This window comes from Equus przewalskii, chromosome 2 (genome assembly GCF_037783145.1).
Source record: "Equus przewalskii isolate Varuska chromosome 2, EquPr2, whole genome shotgun sequence".
Lineage (NCBI taxonomy): Eukaryota > Metazoa > Chordata > Mammalia > Perissodactyla > Equidae > Equus > Equus przewalskii.
Window position 1 is genome coordinate 51,231,089 of NC_091832.1, and position 20,774 is coordinate 51,251,862.

Below are 20,774 nucleotides of genomic sequence, written 5' to 3' on the forward strand. Positions count from 1 at the left end.
GAGTTTGGTATTCTCTCATTGATCAGTTAGATACTGCTTAGAACACATTTTTTCCCCATTTGGCAGTGCACATGGTTGAGAAAAATAAGATTTCTGAGTAAAGAATTCATAGTAAAGAAAGAAATTGTATTTTATCCTAGAAAGTTTCGTTGTGCATTAAGATTCTCAGTTTGCCTCACACTTTCCTTGACCTCCTTCCTTTGTCTTTACGTACAGTAGTGTACGGAAACTAGTGAAGCTTAGTGCTGTGCAGTTCATGCTGAACAATCACACGGTGAGTGGTCGGAGCCCCTCCTCCTGGCTCTGCTCTCCCTCCACCCCGCACACACTCTCTCAGCATCCAGGGGGGACGTTCAAATCCCTGAGTCCACCATGCTGCCAGACCACACTCACTGCCATCAGAGCTGCTCTTTGGGACCCAGGTGATCTGAGTGATGCTGAAGTCACCTACTTGTGCTCGTACTAAGATAAATCAGTTGTAGGTAACAACAACAGTAATAAGAAGAAGAAAAACAGATACCCTTAAGGAAATGATGATGTAGCCAGTAGTGTGAAAGGGCTCAGGAATTCTAAAACTGCTGCCTGGTATTGTGCCTCTAACCCTTGTTTTCATCCTTGTAACTTGTTTTCTTTTCTTCACTAGAGCGAGCACTTTTCGTTTTTGGGTATTAACAATCAGTCCAACCTGACAGACATGCGGTGTCGGACCACCTTCTACACGGCGCTTGGGCGTCTCCTCATGGTGGACTTAGGTACTGCAGTGCATCCAAGAGGCTCAGGAGGGCATCTGGCATTGTTCTGAATTTTTACTTGAAGATAGAAAACTAGACGTGGGGGAGGTCTTTCCCGCTGTCTCAACAGCAACAAACCTATCTGAAATAACAGTGTAATTTCACCAAGAACTGATCATGCTGTCACGGTCCCTGTAACCGGAAGACAGTAACAGTATGGCCTGAAGTTTTCATCTGATGTGCAGTGATTTAACATTTTGTTCATGTTTCTCATTTGTAAAATAAGGCAATTGAGATTCCTAAATGCATCTCATTGGCCAGATAACCCCTGCACCCCACACTGAGGTGCAACTCACCTGAGACAGTCAACACCACTTTTCGTTGCTGGTTCACTAACACATGTGACCCAGGAGGGTGTCAGCACCTTTCCAGCTCCAGTTGTGCTATTAGCAGTCTGGGGTCCACTAATGACTGAAGCTCAATGGTATCATCATAATTTTGAGCAATTTAAATGTCATCCTACTAAAATGACATTATAAAATCTAGGTTTAAGAGAGATGACTGTTTAAAAAGAAGTGTGAATAAAGCCTCCACAAGCACCTGATTCAAGTTTGAGTCTCATCTGGTTCTCATACACCAGACTCAGTCCTTTCTCAAGTGACTGTAGTTCTCACTTAAGGAAAAATAAATAATGTAGTACCTTATACTCATGAATCTTTGATATTTTGGCTCAGTATGGAAAAAATTTGGACATGACTGAACTAGATGATTTCTGCCATTTTCTAGTTTAAAAGTTGTTTCTATATATACATTTTATTCTGAAATTGCTACTAATACCTATTGGGATAGTAAAGGGACCCCTTTGAATTATCCTTGGGTCTGCTCTTCTTTATACCATTTTATTTTCCAGGCATATACAGCTTTGAATTTTTTATATTGGGGTCACACTCTGGGTTGTTTCCCTTACAGGAGAGGATGAAGATCAGTATGAGCAATTCATGCTGCCACTCACGGCAGCGTTTGAGGCTGTCGCCCAGATGTTTAGCACTAATAGTTTCAACGAGCAAGAGGCAAAGGTGAGTCCTTCACCCACTGATTGATCAGCTTCTGGTTGAGGCCACCCCTGACAGACTAGCTCAGCTAGCACTGTAGAAAAATTGTGCTTATCCATAAATTGTCCACTAATTTAGCTTTTTATTTAATCTCTTAGACTCCTGGGATTTTGAAATAGAAGAACCAGTTTGGTTTATAAACTCTTTATTTTTATGTTAAAGTGTGTTCTTAAGCAGCCCTTAGGATTTTTTGTCTAAGTTTTCAGATGTATTAGCATAGTTATTTTCTATGTTTCCTCATTGCCTTTTTCATCTCTGTTGTATCTTTAGGTATGTCCCCTTTTTATTTTGAATACTGCTTACTAGTGCTGTCTCTCTTTTTTTCTAGATCAGTCCTTTCAGAGATTTGTTAATTTTATTAGTCTTTGTAAAAAAAAAAAAATGGGGGGGCTTATTTTCGCTCTATTTTATTTATATTTTCTATTTTATTTATTTCTATTCTTAATCATTATTTTCCTTGGAGTTGTTCTAACTTCTTAACTTTTCAGTCCTTCTTCTTTCCTAATGTAATCATTTAAAACTAGAACTATCCTCTAGGTATATTATTCCACAAGTTTTTTTTTTTAAATTGTCGTAAAAAACATAACATCAAATTTACCATCTTACCCATTTTTAAGTGTACAGTTCAGTAGCATTAAGTGTATTTACATTGCTGTGAAACAGGTCCCCAGAATCCACAAGTTTTAATGTCACATTTTCGTTATCGTTCTCTTCTTTGTATTTTCTAATTTCTGTTAAGATTTCTTCTTTGACACGAGTCATTTAGAAGGCTTTGTGAATTTACGTGTAGATGGAATTCTAATGTTCCCTTTAGTTATTGATTTCTGGCTCCCAGAATTGTCAGTTGTTGATTTTTGCTTTTTTCATCTTTTTACTTCACACATACCTGCTGTCCTTACCTACAGATCTCTGTACCTAACCAGAAGACACTAGGCTAATAATATTTGTAGGGCTTTTTTGTGGTGTTTGTAGTGACACTGAGGCTGAATTACAGAGCACCTAAAAATGTCAGGTTTTACTTGACATTCTAAAATTCTCCATTTTCATCTTTAGAAAACCTCTTAGTTGTCTGTCTCCAAATCAACAGGGAGGTCAGAGAGCAACACCACTTTGTCCAACTCTTTCTCCTCTTTCTAACAGTGTTTTGGAGTTGAGATGGATACCATTCAAAGCTAAAGTTAGTGTGGAATCAGTAACTTCGGCTAGCGTATCAACCAATATCAAGGATCATTTAGGGATACCAGTGAATATCAGTCCGTTTTCCCCATCACATTAGTTCCATACAAAGCAAATGAAATTAATAAAAAGAATCACCTTGGCCAGGAACTACAACCGTTACCCACATCTGTGTCACACCTCAGCATAACAGGTCTTTTAGATTGACCATGTCTTAGATTTGAAAATTGAGCCTATGGTATCAGTTTAGGAATAGAACTGTTTGCTTAAAGCAGGCTGTTGGCAGAAGTCCAGTTGTTTTTGACATATCAGTCAGGATCCCCAAGTGTGCTACCTCCTTGAACCTACTGATGAGTATTAGCTTTTAGGAACACGAGGAAAGGTTCTATGGAGAAAGAGAGCATTGGATTTGGAGCTTCATGCTGTGAGTCCTAAGCCTGGGCCTCTTGTCACGTAGCACCATGACTGTGGGCAAGTTACTTGACCTCTTTAGGCCTCAGTCTCTTTTTCTGTAAAAGCATAGTACTTTAATGGTTATGGCTCCAAGGTTCAACATATCAGTCTTATCTCCAGACTCCCCAACCAAAGGACCAGGCATCATGTAGACTCCTTTGTCTTCCTCCTGGCAGGGTCTGCATTTGTGTTCCTATGGTGCTGGCACCTTTGTAGAATTAGGTGTGGTGCCAGACCTTTAGGATATATGGGTCTTCTACCTCTTCTTGTATGGACTTTTTTGCTCTTCTTTTTTCTACCTCTTGAATAAACTTTTTTTGCTTTTCTCCTTTTTAACATATGATTTATCACATTAATGTCTTAAAACTTTTTCAGCCTCTATTTTTGCTGTGATGGATCAGGAACCATCCCTTTTTCTTAGTATAACAAGCTTCTAAAATTTTTGAAGTGAAAAGATTCCATTGTATGGAATAGTGTGGAAGAGATCAATTCAGAATATTTGGGAAGGAGAATTTGTTGAATGATGGGAGAAAGAATTTGATTACAGATATGTGAAATCCCCATCAGGTGGTTATAGGTTTGGTTTTTTTTCTGTTTTAACGTATTTTTGCCTTCTACCACAGCGAACTCTAGTTGGCCTAGTAAGAGACCTGAGAGGGATAGCTTTCGCCTTCAATGCCAAGACCAGCTTCATGATGCTGTTTGAATGGATGTATCCTAATGCAAACTAGGAGTGTACCACAGCCAGCCTTAACTGGAATGTGAATGGGTGACGGAGGTCATTGGGGAGGGAGGGGTGATGAGGGAATGGTGAGGCAAAGAAGGTGAAGAGTTAGCCAAAAGGCCTACCACATAGCTTGTAAGCTCCCCTTCCATAGAGGTCTAATGATGCAAGGTTTCTGCTCTGGCATTGAGATAGTTTCCCAGTTTCTCTTGAGTCCCAGACATAAATACCTATGGAATAATACCACTGTGGAACTGTTGCATGTGAATTTTGCTGCACTTAGAAAAGAGAAACATTTTAGTCTACTGAAAAAGAGACCGCTTTACGAGGTATTAGAAAATCTGATCTTACTGACTTCATAACCCTGAACAAATTTCAAATCTGAGTGCCTCTGTTTCTCCAATAGTTATGTAATGGAAATAGCTGATTCCCTTTCCTATCACAGAAAATAACAACATGAAATGCATTGTGCTCTTCAAAAGAAAGTCATTATGTAAATTACAGTGTATTATTAGATGCCTGTTACAAGTTAAAGCACACACAATCACTTTAGCACCTTCTGGTTAGAAACACCCCAAGGTTAACAAGCAAGAGACAGGAAAGTAGAGAACTGTAATTTGTCACTTCAAATTTTCAGCACTGTACTTGGCCACTGCTGAGAAATTATTTAAAATTCTATATACCTTTCTGGATTCAGAAATTTCTCCTTAGCTTTTCATTTACAGATATCCATCCTACATGCCAATTCTCCAGCGGGCAATTGAGCTGTGGTACCATGATCCAGCTTGTACCACACCTGTGCTCAAGCTGATGGCTGAATTAGTTCATAACAGGTAAGCAGGAAGCAGGGCACAACTGCCCTTTTATCTGAGAAAGCCCTAAAAGAATTTGCTCTACCTAGTGTTATGGGCAGATAAGATTCACTGCTATCGAAATGTGAAAACCTCTAAAAGTTCATGCATGTCTATCTTTGTTTGTTTGAAGGAAGTGTGTCCCCAACCATACAAAGCCATAGCTGCTTGCAGGAAAGAAGTCACTTTAAAAAGAGTCTCAAGATTCTCATGAGAAGTGAGTTTGGCAAGCACGGTTCTGATTTCGCTCCCCAAACGCATCGGAGTTAACATTCAATAATGGCGCCATGCCTACTACTCTCATAGTTCACACTCCGTAGAGACAGTTGAGAGGGATGCGGGACACACTCGAATGCTCTTTCTTAAGAAAGGTATTTGTTTAGGCAAATTACAGCTGGATCAGTAAAGATTTACTTAAAAAGAAAGATTTCCAAAATATCACATTTTAGATTTACCCAACAATTTAGAGATGGAGAAAAAGAAAAATCCAGCACCTTGACTTGACTAGAATTTCAGGTGTGTGCATCTGCGTCTCGTGGGCCTCCTTAGACAATTAGTCATTTTTAAGATTACCTTTGTGAGGGAGTGGGTAATACTCAAAGAGGCTGTAGTCTCGCACGAGGCTTATGGTCAAGAGTTTAGTCATTTTTTTTTTTAAGATTTGCCCTGAGCTAACATCTTTTGCCAGTCTTCCTCTCTTTTTTTCCTCTCCAAAGTCCCAGTTCATAGTTGTATATTCTAGTTGTAGGTCCTTCTAGTTCTTCTGTGTTATCTGCTGCCACAACATGGCTACTGACAGATGCGTAGTGTGGTTCCAATGCTGGAACCAAACCCAGGCCGCAGAAGCAGAGCACGCCGAACTGTAACCACTGGGCCATCATAGCTGGCTCAAGAATTATTCATTTATAAAGCAGATATTTGAGAGCATCTACTCTTTGCCACACACTTTCCCAGCTATTGTGCCAGGCAAAACTTCTGCTTTCTTAGATGTTACATTGTAGGGGGAAGACAGTAAAATAAGTATGGAAGATCATTTCAGACAGTGGTAAGTGCTCTGAAAAAATAAAATAATGTAATAAAACAGGACTTGAAGGAGAGGAGGGTGAGAGAAGGTGAGATTTAAGTTGGGAATCTAAGTTTCTGATAGCCCTGCAAAGAGAAGGGGCAAAAGCAATCTAAACAGAAAAAACACCTACAAAAAGTCTTAAGATAGGAGGAGCTTGCTGGGACTTGAGACAGAAAAATGCCACTGGCTACAGCGTGGTGAGTGAGGGGAGGCCATAGTAGGCTATGAGTCAGACAGGCAGGCAAGAGGCCAGATGTTAGAGCAACATAGTAGAGCAGTGGAGCCTGGGCACATATTCTTGTTACAGTGGGAAGCTACTGAAGGAAGTATTTCAAGCAGGGGATTGAAATTACCTCATTTACGTGATTTAAAGGTGTCGCCCTAGCCACAAGGTGAAGAATGGGACTGACTGTAGGGGAAAGGGTGGAAGTCGAAGGACTATATAGGACATAGAGGGATTCAGGCATATTGTAGAGAGAAATCTTGAGGGGCTCAGTGTGGGGAGGGAGTCATGAAGGACTCCTGGGTTTGAGGCCTCACCAGCTAGATCAGTGAAGCTCATTAAAAGGTGGGGCAAACCAAAGAAGACGTGCCCTGGTCTAGGGAACAGTCAGGAACTCAGAACTCCAGTTGTTTAGAATGTTTGCCTTTCCTAGCTGTCTGCTCTTGTAGCATTCAAAGTCCCTTTGTATCTTTTCTTCTTTTAAAGCGGTAACAATGCTTGTACCCTTCCCTCAGCTGCCACTGAAGCCATAAAGGTAAATACAGATTCGTGTCCAAAGGGCAGTGAGTTAGTACTACCAAGAAGTGGCTGTGGCAGAAGCTATGCTAATCAAATAAAATTGAGAATTGTAAGAGAATAATTTTATCTGCTGCTTCATTTTTTTGTTTCTTTCAAATGTTTTCAGTTTGAGCAGAACTTGAATCTAGCATGTTGATCTTCAAGATATAAGCTGTATCAGTGGTTAAATATCTTTGATTAACTTGGTTATTTCACATTAGGCTAGGTAATTTGCACATCTTAGTGACGAAAAGAATCACCCGAGGTACCCAGATGAACGCCTGAAGTATCCCAATCTTCCAACAACATACCTCTGACTTTTTCTCCTCCTGTGTTCTCTGTTTAGATCCCAGCGACTCCAGTTTGATGTTTCTTCCCCCAATGGCATCTTACTCTTCAGAGAAACCAGCAAGATGATAACAATGTATGGTAAGTTTGTTAGTGGAGCAGAACCCTGGAAGTGAATTCCAGCTCAGTCACCATACCAAATGCCCTGGCAGTGGCTGGGACAGCACTGTCAAGGCGTGCTATGTTGCTCATAACATTTGTATTACAGTGCCAGCTGGCACCAAGGACCTTTGGAGTAGGAGGGTTGAGTTGGTTTATAAACTATCAACTATAATGTCGTTGAATAAATACATTATCTATCACATGTCTACTCAGGCAATCGCATCCTGACACTAGGAGAAGTCCCAAAGGATCAGGTGTATGCACTGAAGCTAAAGGGCGTCTCCATCTGCTTCTCCATGCTAAAGGCTGCTCTCAGTGGGAGTTATGTCAATTTTGGAGTCTTCCGTCTCTATGGAGACGATGCCCTGGACAATGCTCTACAGACCTTCATCAAGCTGCTCCTCTCCATTCCCCACAGTGATCTCCTGGTAAGCCTTAAGCTTCATTGACAGGATCCAAGGCCCTAATCATGTTCTCTTTTTTTCCTGAGACCATGACTGAATGTTTCTCTTGAGAACTGTAAGCCAGCTCCAACTAGGTCTTTCGTTTTCCCATCAAAGGGAACTAAGCTATTTGATCTAAGACCCTGCTCCCTGTATGCTGAGGTACACAGTGCCGAAGCTGATTTTCATCTTCTTCTCCCACAGGATTACCCCAAGCTCAGCCAGTCTTACTATTCACTACTGGAAGTCCTGACCCAGGACCACATGAACTTTATTGCAAGCCTGGAACCTCATGTCATCATGTATATTCTCTCTTCCATTTCTGAAGGACTTACTGCACTTGGTAAGCCCCTGGGTTTGTTGGTTTGTTTTTACCACTTAACTAAACAAAAAGGGAGAATCTTGCCCCACTATCCAACAGGATACTGCTTTGGGGAATTGGCCCTAACAACAGAGTACATAACTCATGGGTACATTCTCATTCAGCAAATACTTAACTGATCCCCTCCTGAGGGCCAGGCGCTGTGCCAGGCACTAAGGATACAGTAGTGAAACAGACAACAGCCTGTTGACTCAGCTTACGTACTAAGACACTATGGTGGGGGTGAGTACGAAGTGCCGTAGGAGCTGTCAGAAAGAATACCTCAGCTCCTGGTTTTGAGGAGGTGGGGGCAAGGAAGGCTGACCAGAAGAATTGGTAGGAAAGCATAAAGCTAAAAGTTGAACAGGCTTATCAGGTCGGTGGAGGAGGCTTCCTCACAGCAGGAACACCAAGTGCTAGCATCTAGGAGCAAGAAAGGGTTGGGAAGTCCAGGTGGCTGGTGCACTCCTACAGAAGAGGAATGAAGGGAAGCTGGAAAGAGAGGGAGGCACAGGAACTCCGGAGATCACGAAGGGGGCCCGTAAGCCATGTGAGGGTGTTTGGAGTTCATCCGGAGGACAGTAGAAGCTGTGGAAGGGTTTTACTCAGCTATCTCTATATTTTTTCATCCTGCTCCAGCTGGTTCCTGTCTGGCTGGAGAAACTGCCTTCTAGTGATCTTAGTAGGTATGTGTGTGTTCAGAAAATAAAATACCTTTTTTTTTTTTGAGGAAGATTAGCCCTGAGCTAACAACTGCTGCCAATCCTCCTCCTTTTGCTGAGGAAGCCTGGCCCTGAGCTAACATCCGTGCCCATCTTCCTCTACTTTCTATGTGGGACGCCCACCACAGCATGGCTGGCCGAGCGGTGCCATGTCTGCACCCAGGATCCAAACCGGCAAACCACAGGCCGGAGCAGAAAGTGTGCACTTAACTGCTGAGCCACTTGGCTGGCCCCAGTAAAATACATTTTTATGTTGGGCTAAGCAAAACATAAGTAGGACAATTAAGTAAAATAATCATGATCTAGGGCAAATGCACATAGAAGAGCTTCTGGGTCGTCTACTGTGGTGAGTTGTCCGCATCTGCGTGCCACTTCTTTGGTATGCATTTACTTCCATTCAGCAAAGTGCATAGCCATGTCTAGGACAATCTAGTCAAAGTATCAGACCATGCTTTGGAAGACTATTTTATAGCTTCTTAAAAATAGAGGGACCTCTGCATAAATGGAAACCGAATGATTTACTCTTAGTGCTGTGGCCTGAGCTTCACCTAGTCAGAGCTCTGTCCACAGGCTGTGCTGCAGTGTCCCCTGGGTAAAATGCACGGACGAGTCTGCAGCTCCCCTACCTCGATCTCCCCGAGATGCTTTGGAGATGAATAAAGAACATGGTGGCCCACTCCAACAAACTGTAGCTGTTGATAGGCTGTATTAAGCTGTGCTTAATGACATCACCCAGGTAACTCAGAGAGTAGGCCACATCTCAGGCTTCCTGGATTCTAATCACAGCTCTTCCAGTTAGTAGCAGAGCGATCTTGAGGCAAGTCACGTAACTTCTTCAAACTTTGCTTTAGTCATTTGTAAAATGAACACCTACCTCCTAGAGTTTTCGAGAGGATAAATAAGATAATACCTGTAAAGACTTTAGCACAATCTCTGACACAATAGAAGTACTTACTATATGTAAACTATTTGGGTTTTTTAATGAAGCAAAAGACATACATGCACACCACATCCAGTCAATAATTTCAATATTTATTTCCTTATATTATCTATTACTACACACTCACTTTCCAACTTAGAATTGGACCTTGCTATATGATGAGGATGAGAGGGTAACAGGAAGTATCCCAAGCAGTGGCCCTGGCTGAACTGGCCACAATTCCCAGTCGGACTTGGTACCTCTATGGGATCTTAGCTAAGGGCAATCCAGGTTTGCCCAAGTCACCATCCACAGCTAAGTATTCCAGCTGTTCTACCCCTGCCCCTCTTTCTTCCAGACACCATGGTATGCACAGGCTGCTGCTCTTGCCTGGACCACATTGTGACATACCTCTTCAAGCAGCTGTCACGTAGCACCAAGAAGAGGACAACACCCCTGAACCAGGAGAGTGATCGCTTTCTGCATATTATGCAGCAGCATCCAGAGATGATACAGCAGGTAAGGAACATGAGGGTTAGGAGGCAGTGTGGGGTGTCCTACAATGGAAGAACCCCTCAGAGAGGGTAGGTGAAGCAAGATGAGTGACTACCATCTCATCAGGTTAATGCTGCTGAGGTAAAGTGTATGCCTTAAAATTGCAGTGGATCTTGAGTTTGCTGAGTAATCATTGGATACAGAAAATCTGGGGGGGGAAATCAGGTTGTGAATTGCTCTTTTGAGTGTCACACCAACGTGCATGCCCAGGGCCTGCCCCATGACCAGTGTCCTCCTTCCATGACAACGACTTTGCTCACCCATTGCTGTAAGTGGACATGAGCTAGCAGCATCCATCTGGTTTACCCTAGACAGAAAAAGCCTTCAACCTGATAAAACCCTCTGTCTGGAATCTGTCATTCTGTCTTGGGTAGCCGCACCCCGGGTCACTGCCTCCGTGTCGTTTCCAGATGCTGTCGACGGTGCTGAACATCATCATCTTTGAAGACTGCAGAAACCAGTGGTCTATGTCCCGACCGCTGCTTGGCTTGATACTACTTAACGAAAAGGTAAGCGAGCCAGCTCCCTGGTGACCAGAGCCAGAAGCACGGCTAAGTGTGCGTCTGCCTGTCATTTTCCAGTGCACTGTGTGAAATGCTTAAAGAAACACCCCACAGTGGTAAAACAGAGGGAAAACGGCCCATTTTCTGAGCATGTCCTTTTCATTGCTTTGAATAACACATAATCACTTATCTGTTAGAAGTCAGCATATGTGGCAGTTCAGACAAAGGTAAAGGATGAGGAAGTATTACAAGGGGAGAATATACCTGGAGATCAGAGCAGCTAAGATCTAAGTTCTAGTTCCAGCTCTGCCATAAACATAAGTCAGTCTAGAAATTGCTGTAAAAGAAGAATCTGGATCAGGTAACCCTTATAGTGTTTAGAGATTTAAAATTCTTGATTTTTAAGTAAGATAAAGATATATTATCTTGCAAGTACTTGCTTGAATCAAAAAACAGGTATGTAATGTTAGTGGGTGTTCCATTTCTTCTTGGAGAAAATTCCTTCAACCCTGCAGATGATGGGGAGCTAATCTGCCTTTCCCCATCTTCTCTTCTTACCCTGTCTCACTGCTTGCCCCACAGTATTTTTCTGACCTAAGGAATAGTATCGTGAACAGCCAGCCACCAGAGAAGCAGCAGGCTATGCATCTATGTTTTGAAAACTTGATGGAAGGCATTGAGCGAAATCTTCTTACAAAGAATAGAGACAGGTAAGTGTAGAGGGCCCTGCCAAGAAATCCTAGGCAATTGTTATTTTTCAAATCATTGAAACAAGGGAAATTCCTTAAAAGTCTTTTAGAGGCCATCTAAAGCAGTGCTGTCCGCTGGAAAAGGAAGCCATGTAAGTAATTTTAAATTTTCCAGTAACCACATTTTAAAAAAGGTAGAAAGAGACAAAATTCATTTAACCTACTGTATCCAAAATTTTTTCATGTCAATGTGTAATCAATATTTAAAAATTGAGAATTTTAACATTCTTTTTATTGTACTAAGTCTTCAAGATCCTGCGTATTTTACACTTAACGGGGCATCTCACTTCAGATGCTAAATTTTCATTGGCAATAACTTGATTTGTATTTAGATTTCTTAAAATTTACAATGGACAAAGTAGATTCCCATACTCAAGTTGTTCCAAACATACTTAGAAGTTGTTCAGTAACTGAATTGAATGTCAGGTTTTTCTAAATTAATTTTTTAATTTAGTTAATTTAAAATACAGCATTTTAAATTAATTAAGGTGTGGTTGGGGGACTGAATTTTAAATTTAATTTGATTCAGTTCCTCAGTTGCACTGGGCACAACTCAAGTGCTCAGTAGCCATATGTGGCTAGTGGCTACCATGCTGGACAGCACAGCTCTCTACCACAGGTCTCTTGGCATTAAGCAATGAGACAGCTTCACTCTCTTCCTGCCCTCACTTTGTGACGGTCACCTCCCACCTCTGTCAGTAAGATTCCTTTTGTGCTGCCATGAGCCCATGGTGGCCCTCAAGCCCCAGATTTGAGCAGATCTCAAGACCTGCCATGAAGTTGTCAGGTAAAAAGGAGCACAGAACTAGCCCAACTTGCCCTTAAAGTCTTACAACTGACATGAACTGACCTTAAAAACAGAAGCCATCAGTCCACACGTTCTGTCTCTCGGTAGCTCCTCGTCTGCTAGAAGCATTTTAGGCAGAGACCTTCCCTTCCACCCTACTCCCCCAACCTACATGCATCCTCTCTGTAGGTTCACCCAGAACCTGTCCGCATTCCGTCGAGAAGTCAACGACTCGATGAAGAATTCCACTTATGGCGTGAATAGCAATGATATGATGAGCTGACACCTCCTTGGACTCTACCTGTACAGAGCAGCATCCCTTTGGTCTGGCCCAGAGGGGCGAGCAATTACAAGGGAGAGGGCCTGCCTGATCCTGGCTTCCTCTTCTGGGGTGTGGGGAGAATGGCAAAGATCAACTAGCTATTTCCCCAGGGAATAAGGGTGTGAGTGCACTCACTAGGGGGCAGGGCGCTGCTGGTTCTTGGGGGATTGGGTGGGAAGGGTGGTGGGAGGAGACAGAGACACAAATGTGTGAGATTCCAGCCCCCTCCTCCTGGGGCCACCCAAGGAGGGAGAACCCCCAGTGTCCTGCCACAACCTGCCTTGTATAAACATGTACATTTTTTCATAACATTTTGAACAAGGTTTATATTGACTCAAGTTTAAAAACAAAAAGTGTGACTGAAAAATTTTTACAGAGTCTAGTGCACCAATGCTGATGTGAGGGGTTGTGTATGCGAGTGAGGAAAAAATGTGTATTCTGGTGGCCTGAAGCTTTACTGGACTGAGGATGTGTGAACGTGCAGAGATATATTTAGTGACACAGTGTAGAGAGGCAAAAAAAAAAAGTAAAAATTCCAAATGTATATTTTTTCTTATTGCCCTTTCCTTGCCCCCAAAATTACCACTTCCTGTTACTGTATTACCCTTGTTATTAGGAACTCTAAGCCATGTGGAGCACCGTCCCTCCCCGTCAGCCGTAGATGCTGCCCTAGGTCCTTTGGCCTCTTGCAGTGACAGACAACTCCAGCTAAAAGTGTTTGGTGTTCTTGGCTTCATCCTTTTTCCCACTTTGCTTACCCTCAACCTCAGACAGATGCCTCTTGCTTTTAAAAGTTGGATGTAACTCTCTGATTTAGGGCTCTTGGTCTCTGTAACGGTGGAGACCAGAGAGAAGGAGTTGAACCCGTTGCTCTCCTGGTGAGCAGTCTGGATGAGTCCACCAGAGGCTGAACTGCGTGTGGTCAACACCTTTGAGTCTTCCCCAGCCCTTGAGGCAGTGTGTGTGGAGGTGTGCGTGTGGATATTTATATATGGACCCTGCACTGGCGAATGTATGAACTGGAGGACGTTGTTACCACAGTGGAGGGGTTCTTAATAACAAGGTCTGCCTGGCATGAAGTATTTAACATTCTCCCACCCCTTTAAAAATATACATTTTTATAAAATGAAAACCATAATAAATGTTTTGAATATTAAAAAAATTAACCTACAGAGGAAAATTAATGGAGAAAGCTCTTTGCCTTGTACTTTTTCCACAACTGCTGCTGCTAGTTGTACGCATCTCTAGTTCAGCTCTTGCCCATGGGACACTCACCAATTAGGTTTTACATTTTTTTCTCTCCTCTACCCCTAGAAACAAGCCTGTTAATTTTTTTTTCTTCTCCTCTGGCAACTGTGTGGTGAATCCTTTCTTGCGTGATCAGGTTGCGGATAGACTTGTAAGGGTGTTTGCTGCATACAGTGTAAGCATTGTGACCGCCAATAAACTTCAATGGTTTCTACTGACCTGGTTTCAGCAATCAAGTCTAGTGTGTCTACAGGGACATGTCCCACTCTGAACACATGAAGGTGTCCGAACCATGGATTCTGAAAAGCCAGTAGATGACAGGAATCCCTCAACCTTGTCCAATTAGCTTGTTTTTCATTGGACTAAGTCTGACTCAATTTCTTTTAAAAGTATGATTGGTTTAGTTGCTAACAAAATATGTACCTTAATACTTTTCAGTGTTCCTGGCAATTAAGTCCTCTTATTCCTGGATACTACATAGTATGGGGATGAGAAGCAGTCCCCATTAACTGTCACATCCTTCATTTGATAATTCTGGCCCATGAGGTCTGCAAAGGATTTTTGCTGTTGCCCACAGCTATAAAAGTGAAGCTGCTCTCCCTTACTAGCTTCCAGGTAAGAACATGGCAACAAGCAGAGGAATAATAACTGCAGAAAGCCTAGTTTTGTTAATGTTCTGACATCTGCTCCTCTAATGTGGCTGGGCTTCATTCATTAGATCCTCACAAGTTTAAGGATAAATGTTATCCCATAACATACTTTTTTTGTACTCAGTGGGCCAGAATTATCGAATGAAGAACACTACAGTTAACGGAGCCTGCTTCTCATTCCCATACTATGTAATACCCAGGGAAGGGAAGTTAATTGTCAGGAACATTGGAAAGCACTCATATCCAGGGAATCACAGGCTCTGGAGGCCGCTGTTGTCCACCTTACCGAGATGTCCTGCTACCCGTGCCTGCTGTTTCAGTCTTCTGGGTACCTTCTTGGTCCCAAGTCATTTCGAAGGCATAAAATTGTATTCTAATGGCCAGAAGGCAAATACAATTGATTCGTCTTAGCCAGGTCTGTCCCTAAGCCTAAAAGAAATATAAAATGGTTAGGCTTCATTAATATGCAAAACACTCCAGTGACATGTTCCAGTGACCTTGAATTCTAATTCTGTAGTAAATAAGACAAAAAATAACTTTCTCACAGGTTCTTGAAGAACTTCCTGTCCTCCAACTATCCTGAGATGCTGAGTGATAAGCAAAACCCCAGACCCCTCCCTGCCTTTCCTCAAAAACAACTTCAGAGGCAAGAAACTCACCAGAGGTGGTGCTTCCTGATGCAGTCCAGTCCTGACAAAGTGCCACAGTTAAAATCTTCCCCAGCCACATCGAATTTGTTAACCAGTGAAGCTGTTCCTTTCTTAATTGACGATTATAAGGGGGGGTACCCAAAAAGTAGCCATCTTTTCTGATTAATTATCAGCAATTTGACATGATTCAAGCTAATAATTGGGAAGCCAGTTATCTTTAAACTTGGGATTTCCCCAAGAAGTCATGTGGAGGTTGTATTCAGTTAAAACAAGAGTCTATTAGTTTCTGGAATATCCTGGGCACTGTGGTCACCATGTCAAGTGTCTATTTAGACAGTGTTTCCTGACACATACTGTGCCTTACGTTGACAGAACACCTAAAGTCTTTACTGCAGATTATTAAATTGCATTATGTATGTATGTGTGTTTTGTTGGCTCTGCCCAAATAAGGGTTATCTATTCCCACCAAAGTATAAATCAGACAAAAGAAGAAGGGATTTGGCCCAGGGTCAAATTTCAGCTGTTTAGATTTTAAGAAGTAAGGACTTGAATGTGAGTGTCCAATAAGTTTTATATTCTGCAAACATGAACTTATTCTTAAGAACTTGTTTTTTTCCCCCAAATGGAAAGATGTTCTAGTACCTTATGAAATTTCAACCAAGTGCAGAAACAGACTATCTTCCAAAATACTCTTGGTCATGAGATGACATGAAGAGAGACAAAACACATCTCTATATCCTATTTGCCATCAGCCAACCCTCCCCCCACCCAAGGTTTTTGCCTGATCTACAAACAAACCTAAGTTGCCATCTAATGCTACCAAAGTGCCAAAGCAAAAATAATTACAGGCAACCTGCAAAAGTCATAAATCTGATAACAAGGCCTTGAAAATGTAAATGATTATGACTAATTAAAAGGCCTATTTAAATATTTTTAAAATAAATTTGAAAGGATAAAAGTATACTCACCAGCCGTAAGTAACACAACTGCCAATTAGGTGCTAGATAATGTCTAAGAGGATTCTCGCCTCTGTCACCTGTCTCCTGGGTCCATTACATCTATCTGGAGTTTCTTAGATAGCCTGGAATTCACTGGCCAGCCACTTTGGTGTATTTCAGGAGCAGTGGGTCAGCTAAACGAATCAGCTGCCAGACGGTAGATGATCAGAATGGAGAATGGAATCAAGCTTGGAACATCATCCCTCTTCCTCAGCAAACCCTACAGGACAGCCTGACTGCTGCTCTCTGTTCATTTGTCAAATACTTAGCATCCACTATAGGCCAAACACCTTTTTGACAGTCAGCAACAGAAAAGGAAACTCAAAACCAAAAATCATCACTTGCAAGGCAAATTCATTGCCACTCAACAGTACAAACTCACTCCAAAACACAATGAACAGTACTTATACAAGCACCATACACAATTATATTTTACATTCTGCTTGATAACCGTGAAGACAGACAGCTCAGACTTAAGCATACAGCATTACCCATATGGCCCAAACCACCATTAGGTTACAAAGAAATGAAAAATGACAAATGGGGACTCTTCCAACACCTGCTATTGGATAACAAATTAAGTCAGTCCATGCATGTCTGGATTCAAGGTCTGGAGGACAACCAAACTCAGGATAAAAACTGATTAGTAGGACAATAGATCTGGCTTTATGTAAAGCTCAGAGGGGCCACCGTACAGAGTCTTAGAGTAAAATGGTGGGGACGTGTAGGAGCAGTAGTATCCAAGTCAGAAAGCCCAAGCTTGCCTCAGCTCTTCAAGAGTACATTGGGCGGTGAAGGTACAGCATCCTCTCAAGGCTGAATTAATTCAACTGGGAAATCAATGGAAATGAAACCACTTTTCATTTTGAGAATATAGCAGGCCATTATCATTTCTATTTATCAGAAAACCAATTCCCCACCCTTGAACACTTTGCAGTCTGGGACATGTGTCACAAAGCAAATCAAGTTAGAACCTTTACCAGCCAAGCTACTGACGTGCAGCAGAACGCTGCCATGCAGCTAGACACGGGCCACTGCTCTCTGCCTCCCCGCCCTACCTCCTGCCTTCTCCCGGTCTGCAGACCCTCCCTCTCAGTCTAAACTTCCATGCCTTCTGCCCACCTGCCCTTCTCAAGACACAAGGGAGAGGCCCACTCCCTCTCTGAGGTCTCGCCGCTCCTGTCCCTGCCCCTAAGTCTTAGGACCTACTCACACGTCTATTTGAGGTATTCCTATCCCTAGTTCTTCCCCATCTTAGCAACCAAAATGTGCTCCCTACAAGCCTGGACCAGACGGAAAAGGTCCTGATGAATGAGAAGGATGTGTATCTGGGGCGTGGGCAGAGTGCAGAAGATGGTAGGGGAGGTGATGGGCTGGACCTGACCTGGTGAGAGCCGTGCAGAGCCCCGGCTGCCTGGTCTGGGCGGGAGAAACGCGCACGTTGCCTTGGGCCTCTCCCAAAAAGAAAAGAGTAGAAGCCGCTGGCACCATGCCCCTGACCCACGAAGGAAAGAGGGAAGGGGCGCACCCGACCCGGCTCGACTTCCCCAAACAGGCCGCCACCCCCGTCGCGTCTGCGCGCGCAGGATCGTTCCCAGACGCATCTCCGCGCGGGCCCGCGCCGCCGCCCTGCGCAGGCGCAGTCGTGACTCCTGCCCGCGCCCACGGCCCGCCGCGCCAGGTGCGGGGCGTTCCTGGAAGGCGGGCGTTGCGCTGCCGCGGCCCTCGGACGCTCGCCGAGCCGGGTCCCGGGTGCTCGAGGTCACGCGCGTGGCCGCACCCCGGCGTGCGCCGTGGCAGTCGTGAGGCGCCGTCCAAGGACCCGGCTGGAAAGGATGGTGGCGGCGCCCTCCACCTGCTCTGGGAGCGCGGAGGAGGAGCCCCCGCGGAAGGAGCCGGCAGGAGAAGGCCGCGCGGGACACGCAGGCCGTGCACAGCACCGGGGCTGGAGACGTTTTGTACCTTTCTAGGAGTTGCAAAAATAGCCTGGCTGGACGGGGAGTGCGGCCCCATACATGTCTGGATGAGAGGCGGGGCAAAAGAGGTTGGGGTTTTATCCTAAAAGCCCTAAGTTTCCGAAGGCCACTTTGCAAAGCAGCCTGGTGGCCAGTCTTCCTTTAACCCACCAGCTAGTGGGCGGTAAGGATTTGAACCAAAACAAGGGCTGTGAGGAGAGAGTTGAGAAGTATCGGGGGGGGGGGGGGGGGGGGGTGGAATCAACAGGACTTTATGACCAGTTGGATGTGGAGGGTAAAGGAAAGAAGATTCTAGTATGAGTCCCAGGTTCCAGAATAGAACAGCAGCTGAGTCAAGGCAAAAGAAGCATGTCGGCAGAGCGCTTGGTGACCCGGAATGGAAGTGTGCTCCAAGGAGACTTCCCTGCTCTTGCAGGCAGAGCACCTGAAATTGCACAAAAAATCCGAAAATAGAAGAGGAGGGAGGTGCCAATCATTTTATGAAACTAGCATTTCTTTGATACCAAAAGCAGACAAAGACATTTTTTTAAAAACCCTTTAGACTGGTAATCCCTCATGAACAGTACTGCAAAAATCCTTAACAAAATATAGGCGAATCAACTTCAAAAATATATTAAAAGGGTACCAGAACATAACTAAGTGGGATTGATCCTAGGAATGCGAGGTTGCCTTAACATAAAAACTCAATAAATGTAATTCACCATATAGACAAAGAAGAAAAATCAGATTGTGTCAATAGGTCAATAACACATGACAAAATTCGGTACCTATTCATAATAAAAATTCTCACAAACTAGGAATAGAAACTTTCCTTACAGGTTAAAAGACATCTATGAAAAAGCCACGAACAACAGCATACTTAAAGGTGAAAGACTAAATGTTTCCCCTAAGATCAAAAGCAGGGAAAGGATGCCCATTCTTACTACTTCTGTCCAACACTGTACCTGACGTCCTCACCAGGGCAAATGCAGGCATAGCTCATTTTAATGCACTGCACTTTATTGCACTTCACAGGTACGGCTGTTTTTGCGAGACCCTCCACCAGCAGAAAGATTCCAACTCACTAAGGCTCACATGATGGTTAGCATTTTTTAGCAATAAAGTATTTTTTAATCAAGGTATGTACATTGTTTTTTTAGACATAATGCTTCTGCACACTTAATAGACTACTGTACAGTGTAAACATAATTTTTATATGCACTGGGAAACCCAGAAACTCGTGTGACTTGCTTTATTATGATTTTAGCTGTGGTTGTCTGGAACTGAACCCACAATGTCTCTGAGGTATACCTATAGGCACAAAAAAGAAAGAAAAGGAGGCCGGCCCCATGGCCAAGTGGTTAAGTTCGCACACTCCACCCAGGGTTGGGGGCCCAGGGTTTCGTGGGTTCAGATCCTGGGTGTGGACATGGCACCACTGTCAGGCCACGCTGAGGCAGCGTCCCATGTAGCACCACCAGAGGCACTCACAACTAGAAGCTACAACTGTGTACTGGGGGGCTTTGGGGAGAAGAAGGGAAAAAAAAGATTGCAACAGTTGTTAGCTCAGGTGCCAATCTTTTAAAAAAAAAAAAAAGAGAGAGAAAGAAAAAGCACACAGATCAAAAAGAAGTAAAACTATTCACAGATGTCGTGATTTGGGGTACAAAAAAGCTACTAGAACTAATAAGTGAATTTAGCAAAATCACAGAATATGAAGTCAAAATACAAAAGCCAACTGTATTTCTATATACTAAAAATAAACTCTTAGATGAAATTTTAAAATATATACTATTTCCTATTGCATCCAAAAACATGAAATACATGGGAATAAATTTAACAAGATATGTGCCAGATCTGTACACTATAAAACATTGCTGCAAAACATTAAAGATCTAAATAGATGGAGAGATGATAACATGTCCATGGATTGGATGACCCAAAATTGGATGACCCCTCTACCCAAATTGAACTATGCATTCAACAAAATCCTAGTAAAAATCCCAAAAGGCTTTTTTGTAGAAACTGATAAGCCGATTCTAAAATTTATATGAAAATGCAAAGAATCTAGAATAGCTAAAACAGTTTTGAAATAGAAGAACAGAGTTGGAAGACTCAGTTACCTGATTTCAAGATTTACTATAATGCTACAGTAATCAAGAGAATGTGGTATTGGCACTAGGGTAGACAGAGCAAGGGAGCAGAATAAAGTCCAGAAATAGACATATATGGTAACTGATTTTCGACGGAAATGCCAAGGTAATTCAGTAGAGAAAGAATAGTCTTTTCCAAAAATGATGCTAGAGGATCTGGATATTCACTTGGGGAAAAAAATCAATCTCGACCCTTACCTAACACCATACACAAAACTTAATTCCAAATGGAATACAGCTGTAAATGTAAAAACTAAAACTACAAGGCTTCTAGAAGAAAAGAGAAAACTTTTGTGACCTTGGGTTATGCAGAGATTTCTTAATACACCAAAAGTACGAGCCATAAAAGAAAATAAAGTTATTGGACATCATCAAATTTTAAAATTCCTGCCCTTTAAAAGATACCATTTTGAAA

The 20,774-nt window shown here is 42.9% G+C and overlaps 1 protein-coding gene across 8 annotated transcripts in view; it reads left to right on the forward strand.

Moving 5' to 3' along the window:
• Positions 1-15,673, forward strand: part of XPO7 (exportin 7) — a 105,411-nt gene extending 89,738 nt beyond the window's left edge. For 4 of the 8 annotated variants that reach the window (XM_070606724.1, XM_070606707.1, XM_070606695.1 and 1 more), the window contains exons 17-28: positions 211-274; positions 644-752; positions 1,701-1,807; positions 4,096-4,184; positions 4,922-5,029; positions 7,241-7,323; positions 7,558-7,772; positions 7,992-8,130; positions 10,148-10,308; positions 10,755-10,853; positions 11,430-11,557; positions 15,151-15,673. In XM_070606724.1, coding sequence (XP_070462825.1) covers positions 211-274; positions 644-752; positions 1,701-1,807; positions 4,096-4,184; positions 4,922-5,029; positions 7,241-7,323; positions 7,558-7,772; positions 7,992-8,130; positions 10,148-10,308; positions 10,755-10,853; positions 11,430-11,557; positions 15,151-15,415 — 1,567 coding nt within the window. In that variant the 3' untranslated portion in view covers positions 15,416-15,673. Of the gene's footprint in view, positions 1-210; positions 275-643; positions 753-1,700; positions 1,808-4,095; positions 4,185-4,921; positions 5,030-7,240; positions 7,324-7,557; positions 7,773-7,991; positions 8,131-10,147; positions 10,309-10,754; positions 10,854-11,429; positions 11,558-12,572; positions 14,172-15,150 lie in introns of those variants that run through there. The other 4 variants (XM_070606723.1, XM_070606721.1, XM_070606722.1 and 1 more) reach the window with 1 other exon arrangement.
• The last annotated feature ends 5,101 nt before the right edge of the window (positions 15,674-20,774 follow it).